At 38.6% G+C, this 12,355-nt stretch overlaps 2 protein-coding genes across 4 annotated transcripts; both read right to left on the minus strand.

The window, feature by feature from the left end:
* Positions 1–242: 242 nt before the first annotated feature.
* On the minus strand, positions 243–4,050 carry kctd6a (potassium channel tetramerization domain containing 6a). Of its 3 annotated transcripts, XM_027015231.2 has the most exons (4): positions 3,974–4,050; positions 2,427–2,537; positions 2,132–2,279; positions 243–2,001 (listed from the first exon to the last, which is right to left on the minus strand). In XM_027015231.2, the coding sequence occupies exon 4, from the start codon at positions 1,999–2,001 to the stop codon at positions 1,315–1,317; it is 687 nt and encodes a 228-aa protein (XP_026871032.1). In that variant the 5' UTR covers positions 2,132–2,279; positions 2,427–2,537; positions 3,974–4,050; the 3' UTR covers positions 243–1,314. The 3 variants fall into 3 exon arrangements, with proteins under 3 accessions (XP_026871032.1, XP_026871031.2, XP_026871033.1); XM_027015230.2 differs by lacking the exon at positions 2,132–2,279; XM_027015232.2 differs by lacking the exons at positions 2,132–2,279; positions 2,427–2,537 and having other exon boundaries at positions 3,974–4,016.
* Positions 4,051–5,839: 1,789 nt separating this feature from the next.
* pdhb (pyruvate dehydrogenase E1 subunit beta) lies at positions 5,840–11,774 on the minus strand. The gene is made up of 10 exons (XM_035520632.1): positions 11,701–11,774; positions 11,553–11,612; positions 10,477–10,584; positions 10,311–10,373; positions 9,804–9,839; positions 9,342–9,627; positions 7,657–7,767; positions 7,466–7,557; positions 7,181–7,322; positions 5,840–7,044 (listed from the first exon to the last, which is right to left on the minus strand). The coding sequence occupies exons 1-10, from the start codon at positions 11,734–11,736 to the stop codon at positions 6,899–6,901; spliced, it is 1,080 nt and encodes a 359-aa protein (XP_035376525.1). The 5' UTR covers positions 11,737–11,774; the 3' UTR covers positions 5,840–6,898.
* Positions 11,775–12,355: the final 581 nt, after the last annotated feature.

Here is a 12,355-nt window from a genome sequence, read left to right on the forward strand (position 1 = left end):
AGATATTAAATGTCAAAAACCAAAACCTTATGGCGCTGTCCTAAAAAGGTGGTATTTTGCATCAGGAATAATTTTGCATAATGCAGCAGGAATTCATTAATGTTAACCAAAAAGGTTACTTAAGGTGCTGATCCACTTTTTAAATACAGACATTTTAAGGTCTTAACTGCATGTTTATGATGTATTCTATGAAATTTGTGTAATGGTGAGCGATTAGGAGGCAGACGCATTCACTAAGAAGAGCAAGGTTTATTAGGGGCAAATCCAAATTCAGAATCATGATCACAGTCCAGGGTCATAGAGCCAACACAGAGTCCAGGAATACAAAATGGGAAACAAAACACTCGAAGAAAAAAATGGAAATAGGTTACTCCAAATAATAAGACTTGCATAAGCAGCAGTATGAACTAAACACCTATGACAAGCAAACACAAAAGAGACTAGGAATACAATCACCACAGGTAGCGAAATCCCAAAGAGGCATGGATTAACAATGTCCAGTAAACTAGGACAGAAAACACAGGGTATATATACAAAGAGTAATGAGGGATAACAAGCAGGTGAAACTAATGAAACAGTGTAAACCAAAACAAGGACTGGAACAGGAACAGAAAAAATCAAACAATGACGAAAAAATTGAAAGATCGAAAGAATGTGAAAAATAGTGTTGATATTTAGCTTTTATTCAGACCAAATCCTATTTTTCATATGAGCTTTGCTCTCAAAATAAAGACATTCCTACACACTATTATTACACAGATATCAAACATTAAATGAACTAAATTACAAAAATGTAAATAAATAAATCAATAAATATTAAAGGGCCCACTAATTATTAAATTCAAATTTTATTTATATAAAAATAAACGACCACTGTTAAAAAAGATACATTGCTTAGTAATGTTGTAGGTGCTCTTGTTGCATTTTTAACTTAGTTATATGAAGTTAGAATATTAATAATTCAATACTAGTTATCTGGTTCTCCTGCTGGCTCTTCACAGCATCAGATTATTTAGTAACTCAAATGTTATTTCTGCTGTTTTGGAAAGAAAAATGTGTTATCTCAGCTAAGGGACCACTGTGAGGTTTTCCTTCTTGTCATCATGGCACATTACTTACTACTTACTTAAAATTTAAAACTAACTTAAAACCTACTACTCTTAGGTAGTACTCCCTAACAGGCCTTCAATTCTGCGTGTTTACGGCGAAAACTAAGTTATAAAGTATGCAACACAGGACAGATAATGGTGTCCAAGATATGTTGCCTTGATCAGTTATTCATAAGCAAAACTCAGGGCACCTTGGCAATATTAATCAGTCTTCAACCTTTCGTGCAAGCCTGCAGAATGTCCAGTGGTGTTCCACTGTGTTCTCATTGGCTCTCTCACTCATGTGATGCACGCGTGTGTTCCGAATGGTGAAACCTTGCTTGGAAATGTAGTCCACAAGGTGAACCCTAAGGGACACTTCTTGATGATAGTCACAAGGTCCAAAGGTAAAAGACACCTGAAAATCTCTGGTGTCCATCATGTGTTTATTCCACCGAGTGAAGTTGTTTGAGATGCCTTCAAGTAGTGTGTGCACCTTGGTTGTAATGGTGAGTTGGGTTATAATCACTGCCACAGGATTTGAGTATTTTGATAGCTTTCGAGTGCTTGAAAGTTCCACCACCTGTTCAAAGGTGTCCAATGGATAGAGTGGTTTTGTTTCACTTAAGCACTGGATCAGTGGCTCTATCTGATAGAAGTCTGCCTCTTTACGCAAGAGCTCCATCTCTTTGAAGTCATATGGCAGAGTCAGTTCTGAAGTCCTCAAAAAATTCAAAATATAACGAAACAGTGGTCCGTCACGGTCTATGAAATAGTTTCCCTGGGTGTCCTGTGCTGTGGGGAAATCACCACGGAACATGGCTCCCAACATGGAGTCTGGGTACCGTTGTAGTGTAGACAAAGAGGTAGTGTATATATGGCCACCAACATTTAGGGTGACTGGATCTGTCATCTACAAAAAAATTAATAAATTATCATTGACAATATGCATAAACGGAATATTTGTTTTAGCACAGTTCTGAGCATCTCATTCCTAGACAACAAGCAGTATGTTTTTTCAAACAATGACACTGTTCACAAACCTGCTTTGGGTTGAGATTCCTGCTTTAGGTTGCAAGGAGTTTTTTCTTAACTTCTAAATAAGTCTAATGACATCACTGATATAGGGATCTTGTTTATTTCCATCATCAACAAAGAGAAAAATAGCTATATTGTGCTGTTTTTGATATTCTGTGAGAAAAGAATATGTTGAGCAGCAAATTTTAAGCTACAATCAGATGCAAAACTGGCTTGTAACATAATTATAGTGCTAAGGCCACTGGCCTCAAAGTAATAATAACTATGAGTTTTGGTATGGAAGTGAAAGACAAAACTAACAACGTATCGCCAATCTCCATTCTCCATTTGAAGCACTTCTTGGCTCCTTCCCAAAGCAGTGGATGGGGTGAATGGATTCTGTGTAGACTTTCCTGTTAGTGCTATAAACATCTGTAACACAAATATACAGCAGTGGCAGTGTTGCAAAATTCAATCCAGAACTCTGAAATTATTAACTTCCTAGAGATTCAGTAAGTGATGCCAAGAAGCCCCAAAGATTACAGTGATTATATTGTAGGAAAATAAAGTCACCAATCATAAAATCCTCACTGTCGTGGACTGTGTGTAATTGCATAGCATGTGGCTGACTTAGCATTTTGCCATACTGTGAGTTGTTCATTAGCCTCTGATAATAGAAAGGCAAATGTTAACACATTTCAAATGTTCTGCAGTACAGACAACTTCCTGTTCAAACAGTGGGGAGTATGAACAAGCCATCTTTACTTAGTCTAAATGCAGACATTTTTGCAGGCTGTCTGGACCTGCAATAACTGCAGTTGAATTTTGTAAAGTGGCTGCTGCACGCACTTCACAGGTAGCAGGAGGTTGTAAATATTATTGTGCCTGGATTACTTTTGATTTAGATGAAAACTACTGAATTGAGTTTGAAAGACACATTCCTTTTCTATCTGTTCATGCAATGTAGTCATCTGGAACACAAGACTAAAAGATAGCCCAGATACATTTATCTGAAGCGTTTATTCAAAGCAACTTACAATTATGATTGAGTACAACTTGAGCAATTGAGGGTTAAGGGCCTTACGCACGGGCTCAACAGTGGCAACTTGAACCACCAACCTTCCTGATTACAAGTCAAGTACCTTAACCACTAAGATACCACTGCCCTCAATCAATAAAGGTATGGTGTTTGGAGAGCTGATATATTTCCCATATCCTCTGCATATGCACTCTCACACTGGGGTTGTTTGTGTAGTGGCACTATACAGCCATCGTCAATTCTACAACGCATCTGAGTGACGCAGGTTCACTCGAACAGTGTGAACTCTGAATCCCATGTTGCAACATTTACACTATAACATGCATGTTATCACTTCATTTGTTCATTTGTCATATATATATATACACACACACACACACACACACACACACACACACACATATACACACAGTGGGTGGGTGTGGGTGTGTAGCCATTAAATGCTCCTTTCTAACAAATAATTGATTCAGCAAAGCAAACAACGGGCGACAAACACAAATATAAATAGCTAACGAAACGGAGAGTTCAGAACGATGGTGGGATCCACCCATCCCCATACTGGATTTTCCTCCCTTGACATATCTGCAAACTTCCCAAACATGGGGCGTTGCAACAGAACCCTACGAGTGGATTTCGGTAACTTGAACAAAAAATACGTGACACATAGTCATATGTTGCTGCGCTAGTCTAACGTCGCTCCGCAGAGGTTTCGAGTACGTCCACCAGTTTATGACTATAATTCTGTGCGCGTTCGATGAGTCGGTGTATTATCACGTGATGGACAATTAATAAACAATTTGTGCATAAACCAAAACAACCAAACGCTAACCTGATTCTGGTCTCGTTAGGTGGAGGATACCTCCAGGTCCCACACTTTCAGTCACGGTCGAGTGAAAGGCTATTTACGAGTTTAAACTCCGCCTCTTCAGTCGTAATGCGTCGTAATATCGACGACCATTGTTCTTAGCCGGGCTGCTTGATTTCCGTGCACGATGGAGCCAATCTGCGGTTCTGATGGCCTGTATAACCAAAATAAGTTAATCATTTGGGATCAAAGCCATGTTGGCAGTTTCATATACCATAATTTCACTATTTTGTTAAAACATGTTTTATATGATTTTTCAGCATACGCTTGGGCAAATTCATAAAATATTGTCGCGGGTCACCTTTGAAGGTGCTTTTTTTTTAATCATAAAAAGATCAAAAACGTGCAAACCTTTTATAAAGTCAGCACAGGATGTTCACATGATGTTATGATGAAATGATGCTCCAGGCCTCTGTTATTAGTCTATTCAAAATTAAGCTTCGAGCTAACTATAGTAAGGAGCTGTTTAAGTAAAAGGTTCCTTACTGTTGAGCCATCATCCTGTAGTTGTTCTCAGCATATTAGGCCTATCTGGTTTTTAGGTTTGTACGTGACGTAGGCTACCTCTACGGTTTGCTAAAGATACTGAAGAATGTAAAAGATTTGCTCAAAGACGCAGGAGAACGCATATGACTTGAAACTAGACACAGAGAAAAACCAGAGAAACAACAGAATAAAAAGTGGAATTTTAAAGATATAGCACAAATAGGTTCAGTAGTTGTCTGGGCGGTAGCAAAAAAACCTACAGCAGATATTAAAAAAAATACTGAAATACAATTTCTCCATTCGTGTGGTGGAATCTGTTCTACTCTGAATTTTTGAATAATAAATGTGTTCTTCATATGTAACCAAGCCTGTATTAAACAAAACTTTGACATGGAAATAAGTTTGTTTGTCTATAGAATGTCCCCCTTCTTTCCCTTTGAAAGTTTATTTACATTATTATTTACATTATTGCTTTTTTATTGCCATCTTATATCTAGTTGCTCTTTAGGTGCTCACTTCAGATTCTGAAATACAATGCATGTCTAACAGGATCTGAGCCTGCATACAGGATGTAGGCTAACAGGGTAGAATTTCCAGAGTGTTCTATAAAACATTATTCATCTCATATTGATAAATCCCTGGACGCATCACAACATACTTTTTTTCCTCCCTTCCCTTATGTGTGGACGTTTTGGGATTACCACGGGATTATTTTAAATTTGTTTCCCTCACTCCTTGAATGTTGATGAATGAATTTTTCATACTCTTATTCATAGTTTCTTTCTGACTTCTAGTTGGATTAGGAGAGTTTATTTCTGACTTCTTGATGGTTTAGGGTATATTTTTTTCGTCTAATTGTGGTGTTTACTTATGAGGTGACAGGCATCTAAGTAGTGTGTAAGAATTAGAGCCTGAGTGTCCCCAGTCTAAATCAAGATTTGGTTTTGACTGCTGAGAATGGTACAGGAAGAGCTTGTGATGTCAAGGTTTTTTAATCACAAGTCTTTGAAAAGAATAACTAAACCAGTAATAATTCTGACCCAGCTCTACTAGCGCTAAATTGTATCATTTTGGTAATGTAGGCCCTAAAACAGGCTTTTCACAAGTCTGTTCATCTTTGTCATAAACTTATCATGCTAACAAACTAATGATCATCTGTGTTGTAATAACATAAACACACTCACATAACTATGTTTTTAAAATCTTTTTTTTTTAATTGATAGTATGCTTATATTGAGATATACCTTTGGATGTTAATAGCTACACTCATGTTCATAACTGAGCCCAAGTGTCTATATTCTTTTAGTTTAGTAAAAAACCACACCAAAGTGTTTGAATCATACAGCCTGACACAAGTACTTGGTGTTTTTTAATGATCGGCTGTTACACATTAACACAAATGATCTATGAAACAATTCACCGTTATATTTACTTTATAGTAAATGAGGAATTCCAGGAAATAACTGCAGTTCCAAACAGATTAACAAGTACTGGGGAATCAACCAAACATCATGACAGTAGACAAGTTGCAGAAAACAGCAGTTGTATTAGAGGTGGCAGTCCCAAGTGAAACGTGTTTCACTACTTTATCAGAGGCCTGGGAGTTTGAGGGCATGGCCCAGTATTTTCCCTGTTCTAGGAAGGTGCTCTTCTGGGCTGAGACTGATATCATTTCTGAGATCTGTTGCAGCCACTTCTCCATCACTACTGAAATAACCAGGGCCCAGAAACCAATGACAGATCTCGAACAGCATCTCTTGCATTCCTTGCTTCGTCTGGCTTGTTTGGGAGATAGATATATATGAGTTGCAGGGTTATTGTGGCTTTAAGAACTTATACAGAGTTACTTTATCTATATGCTGCCTTGTTCTCTAGCAGTTGATAGCCCAGGTGGTGCTTAAGCAGCAAATGATTAGTTTATTTATTAAAAACAATAAAATATCTTATTTTGAATGTCAGTGCCACCCTATTTTCCCATTGAATTTACAGGGCATTTTTTCCACCAGTAGACATTCAAATTGTCAAATTCTAGCAAACCACTATATAAATACAATTTTGATTGAGATGTTGTCTATTGAATAATTTCTGCTTCCATTATTTAGACAGGAATTTTGAAGTGCACAAAAGACAAAGGCTATTATTCACCCATCCCCAATAAATATCCCTTTCATAACAAACCAATTATCTTCAGAGACATAAGAAATGATCCAAATACAAAGTATGGTGTCATCATTGTTGAATCAGTCCAGACCCCTCATGTAACAGAAAGACCAATGTGCATTTCTTTGTAGTACTGAACTATGCTTAATGTTTCCCCTATAGGTATTATTTGGTATATGAGAAACATTAAATGTTTGTAGACATTTCCTGACTGAGAAGTGAAAAAGGTTGCTGCCTGCAATATTACATGTTCAATGTCTTTTTTACAGAAAAAATTATATCTTTGATTTGTGGCACGCTGTTGTCTTCCAAAATCTTGGCATACGGCATTGGAATATCCACTCCAGTAACTCTGATAGCAGGAGCATCTAGGTAGTTAAATGCTGGACCTGCAGTTAGAAAGGACAGGAGAGTTTACATTACATATTACATATATAATTCAATGGCTGAAGCCCTTGGAATGTCTGATGTGAAGCACAAGCCACATAAAAAAGGATCCAAGCAAAACAAAGGCCAAACATTTACCCTCCATGATTCTGGCACAGATCTCAGCTCCAACACCAAACTGGGGCCAGCCTCCCTCCACAGATATCAGGTGGTTGGTTTTCATAATACTAGCTTCAATAGTATCTGTGTCAAGAGGTCTGATTGTTCGCAGGTTGATGACCTGCAATTCAATTGCAAAAAGGTATCACTAAAATACAACTCAAATATATTAAATGTATATAATAGAATTTTATGTGCATATATTTAATAAGACAGCACAGCAGTATTCGATTTAAACTTAAAAAAAAAAAAAAAGCAGCTCACCTCACATTCAACACCCTCTTTGGCCAGGACAGCAGCAGCATCAAGACAAAAACCCACCATTCGGGAATGTGCCACAAGAGTGACATGATTTCCTGTATGGAAACACCCAAAACACATTATAAATTCAGCAGTTAGTGAAAACATAGCTGACGTATACAGGTATGGGGCATCCGTTGGTGGCTCATACCCACCTGGTCTCTCAATCTTTGCTTTCCCGATGGGTATTACGAAGTCTTTTGACTGAGCTTCATCGGACAACTCAAAAGCCACACCATACATCAGCTCGTTTTCCAAAACCACCACTGTTTGACATCAGAGAGAAAAAGTCTTAACAGTATTTCATTTTAAAGCACAAATAAACATGCTTTAGGTGTTCCTCACCAAACAGATTCTTATGAATTTTTACACACTTAACATATGCAAGAAAAGGAGTTTGATACATTGTGCTATTAGATGGCAGTGTTTGTCTTCTTTTAGGGGGAAAAATAAAGTCCAATTTAGCCTAACCTCCCCGAACACATTCCTGTTGCAGAAAACCGAGAAGGAGGTGCAATATCCCTATCTCCATGACATCAGCTAGAGCTCCACGCGTCACTTAAACCCGAAAATTGAAATCAATTAAAAAAAAGTGAACAATTTGGATTAGTGCAGTGAAGCACAGTTTGCCACGCCCTAATATGACAACATAACAAACGATTCAGTCTGACCAGAAGGCCACAGGCTTACATTACAGATTGGACGTGGCCCAAATCTGACACAGATTTGAGTACTGTGAACATCAAAAAAAATTCTTACCCCCCATGAAATTAATTACACATCTCACTGATGGACTCATTTACAAATATGACATCTTTTGGTGGTGTATGTGCACGCACGTGCATGTTTGGGTAACACAAGTGATGTTTTCATTAATGTGCACCTTCAGGTACATTCGGGGTAGAGGTCTGTTCACACCAATAACAGACACCTCACTTGCAAACATGGATGTTATCAGTCAAGGTAAAAAGATCAGATGTGAGAAGAGAGAAAAACAAAACAGTCAAAAATAGTGTGTCAAGGTGTGCAATGTGTATGTAGCAAGTGTATGCAAGTGTTTTCCAAAGGATAGTATAAACTGAGAAAGCAACCATTTATCTCACCAGTAACTTCTGAAAATGATCTTTAAATGTGCATCACAGGACAATATCACAATGGATGAAGATAAACTATATAGAAATTGTTTTACCAAATAGACAGCTGTTTCTAATTACCTCTCTCTCCCTCATTATAGATACTGTTTTTTATCTATAGTATTTGAGACAACTTAAGAGTTTTCCTTTGAAATCATCTTTGATGAACTTAAAGGCTCCTCAAGGAGAAGAGGGCTGGTGTTTTGCTATTCTCTCAAACAAATAAATCTCAAATACATGAACAACCCTATAAATAGGAAAATGTGACTCCCAACACAGCTCCAACCTTTTAGTGTCAATGTAATGTCTAGCATTATTGGCCATATTATATTGTGAAATATAAACCCAAACAACCAAAGTATCAACACAACTTACAAGGCTGTCAACCTTCACTGGAAACTTTAACACTGAAGTAATATTTATTTTAGTATTAACATTTGTGTTAGATTGTGTCCTTGTACTGGTTTACAGCTTATCTAGACTGCATATGATTTAGTCAAGTTAATGAATATAATTTATTGTTTCAAAGTTGTGATGATCTTTCAACAAAATTAAATGCAATAATTAAATGAATCCAAACCTAATTAAGGTAAAGAACTTTATGACCAAAACATTTTTTTCTACATGGTCTTATTTCCTGGACAGAGAAAGGTCACTGCTAAGTCACACTTGGGCAAGCCAAGTGCAAAAGAAAGAACAAGCCTTACCAGGGTTGTCATCCCGGATGGCAGACTTCAGAAGGCCCTTGGCATCCTCTGCACTCCAGGGGCTTAAGACCTTAAGCCCAGGACAATGGCTGTACCAGGCAGCAAAGCACTGCGAGTGCTGGGCTGCCACCCCAGCGGAGGCACCATTGGGCCCCCGAAAGACAATGGGGACAGGCTGCAGACCGGCTGACATGTAGTATGTCTTTGCCGCCGAGTTGATGACCTGATCGATGGCTTGCATAGAGAAGTTGAAGGTCATGAACTCGCAGATTGGCCTCAGACCAGCCTGAAAATGGAGGCAAGAGGATGTGTGTTACTTTCCACTACCATTTTACTGTGAATCCAAGCAAAAAAACTTGGAATACAGAATTCATATTATGTAATACCTTAAACTTTAATCTTGCCTTTAAGGGAGGGGGGGGGGGAATAAAGACTGCATCTTGCAGGAAGAAAAAGACTCACCATGGCAGCACCTACAGCAATTCCTGCAAAGCCCATCTGTGTATAAAGAAAAATGGAAAGAATATTTTAAAATTATGGTAATTATATGTTTCATTATCAATAGCTAATAATATCTATTCAGTTCTATTTAAGTGACGCAGAAGACATTATGAGCTGGCACACAGAGCTCACTTTGGATGGGGTGATGTTTAATTTAACTCCAGACTACAGGTCTTCCTCTGGAAGACCTCAAACCATCACAATACTCTTGAAACAAACTTTTCTTGTTTAAAGTTAGTTTGATTAAAGTTATTTGGATACATACACACATCACTGTCAATCTATATAGAACGCAACCTTAGAGTGGTTTTTACTAACTTAAAACCAACAACCACGGGGAGCACACCCACACATGCACAATTTTTTTATTTTTAGAATAGGCTACTACAAAAGTTAAGTCATTTTGCCTGGTGGTGTTAAGGAAAGAAAAAAAATGGCAAAAATTATGCTTAGACAAATCTTGCTCACCTCTGAAATGGGTGTGTCAATAATGCGCTTATCTCCATACTTCTTCCAAAGCCCTCTACTCACCTGTGCTGACAAATTTCAATGCAATGAGAGGTAGCAGTACAGCAGTACAGAGAGAATGGAGAAAGAGCTAAAGCTTGCTCTGAACAAGATGACCCTTACTGACCTTGTAGGCACCATCATACTGTGCAACTTCTTCACCCAGGAGGAAGACGCGCTCATCCCTCTCCAGCTCCTCATCCATGGCCTGGTTCAGAGCATCTCTGACGGTCACCTACAATGAGTGCAAATCAGCATGCTGTCCGAATATCTCCGCATAGAATTAACTGTCTCCGGCAAGAGTATTTATTGCTTTGATCAGCATTAGTGTTCTATCTGGGGACAGTAGTAGCTCAGTGGTTAAGGTACTTGACTATTAATTAGAATGCCAGTTCAAGTTGCACCACCACCACCACCAGGTTGCCACTGCTGGGCCCCAGACCAAGACCCGTAACCCTCAATTACTAAAGTTCAGTCAGAATTGTAAGACGCTTTGGATAAAACTGTCAGCTTTTTTATATTATCTGTAACACAATGGGAAATAACACAGGCATTCACAAGTAATGGCCAAGAATAGCAGAGCTTGAGTATGACTGGTGAGGTGAAATTGTCTGATATGCTTGGATCTTGCAAGTGCTGTGACATAAGTAATATTGATATAAAGGCTAGTTTGAGAGATTGCAGCTGGTATGCTATAAACTAAACTAGTTGACTCTAATCTATGAAATGGAAGTATTTTGTCAGCTACTTTATAATGGCTATAGCAAACTGATCTACCTACAGATCCAATCTGTAGACAGAAACGTTAGCATAGCTTACTGTCAAACTTCTCATTTGACAACTGGCTTCAGTTAGCATACCAACTACTGGCAACATACCAACTACTAGCCTCTACACTATCTACTACTGTTTGGATAGCTTGAGCATATGCAAACTGGCTTGCCGGTGAACACAAGTGGCTAGGTAGAAAACTAGCTATACAAGTACATTCATACAGTAACTCTAGCAATACAAAGAATTTTAATGCATTTAATCGTAACGTTTATAGCGTCCAGTCCCCTCAGCACACCATTTCTGTCTGTAGCTAGCAATATAACTTAGCTCGTACCCTACATATTGACATCTCTAGGTTAGCTAGCATAGCTAACTACAGCTGCTTTAGCTAATGGCTAATGAAGGGTAGAGCATCCAATCAATGCCAACCTGCAAGGTAGCCGGCGAAGTCTTATGAAACTCCCTTCGGAGGACGACTGAAATAGCATTCTGTGATTGAGGCAAAAGAGAGAACGATTCATACATGAATTACCAATAGTTTCATTTATTAAAAAGGACCTTGAATGATGGTATTTACCCTCCCAGAGCGAAAAAAGCACCTCAACGACGCCATCTTTAGTCTGTCCTGTGTCCTCTATTTACAGGCGTGGCCTCTCGTGATTCTGTATCGTGAGATTTCACGTGAACATCGCGTGAAACCGGGCATCTAGTTTCAAAATGAAAACTCTGCTGGTCATTGGAAATCATGGGGGCGTGGTAGTGAGACAGACAGACGTCAGTAAATGTGGTTTTATGCACCTCTGACCGTTTCTGGTCAGAAGGTTTTCCGTGGTCTGATAGTTTTGACCCTCCTAAGCACACTCCCCTTAAGAAAGAGTTGGAATAGGTTCTGTCTAAGGTGTGAGGTGATTTTAAGTGCCCACTTCCTAGTTTTGCTGGTTAGGCAGGTTTGCATCGATTGTCTTTTCTGCAGAGCTGATGGTGTAGTTTGTGAAGGTTATATTTAGTGGCAGACCTGCACCAGACTGTTATGGAAGTGATGATGACTGACTCTATGATCACGGTGTAGAACTTAGCTAGCAGCCCTGGGGTAGGTTGTTTGTGTCTACAACCATTGACCAAAATACAGAGGGTAGCCCATCTGTTGGTATGGTAAATTTGCCTCCATCTTGTTTAACACTGGACATCTTTTGCTGGGTTGAGATTGATGTAGTCATACCTGGGATTTTATT

Source organism: Electrophorus electricus, chromosome 20 (assembly GCF_013358815.1).
Source record: "Electrophorus electricus isolate fEleEle1 chromosome 20, fEleEle1.pri, whole genome shotgun sequence".
Lineage (NCBI taxonomy): Eukaryota > Metazoa > Chordata > Actinopteri > Gymnotiformes > Gymnotidae > Electrophorus > Electrophorus electricus.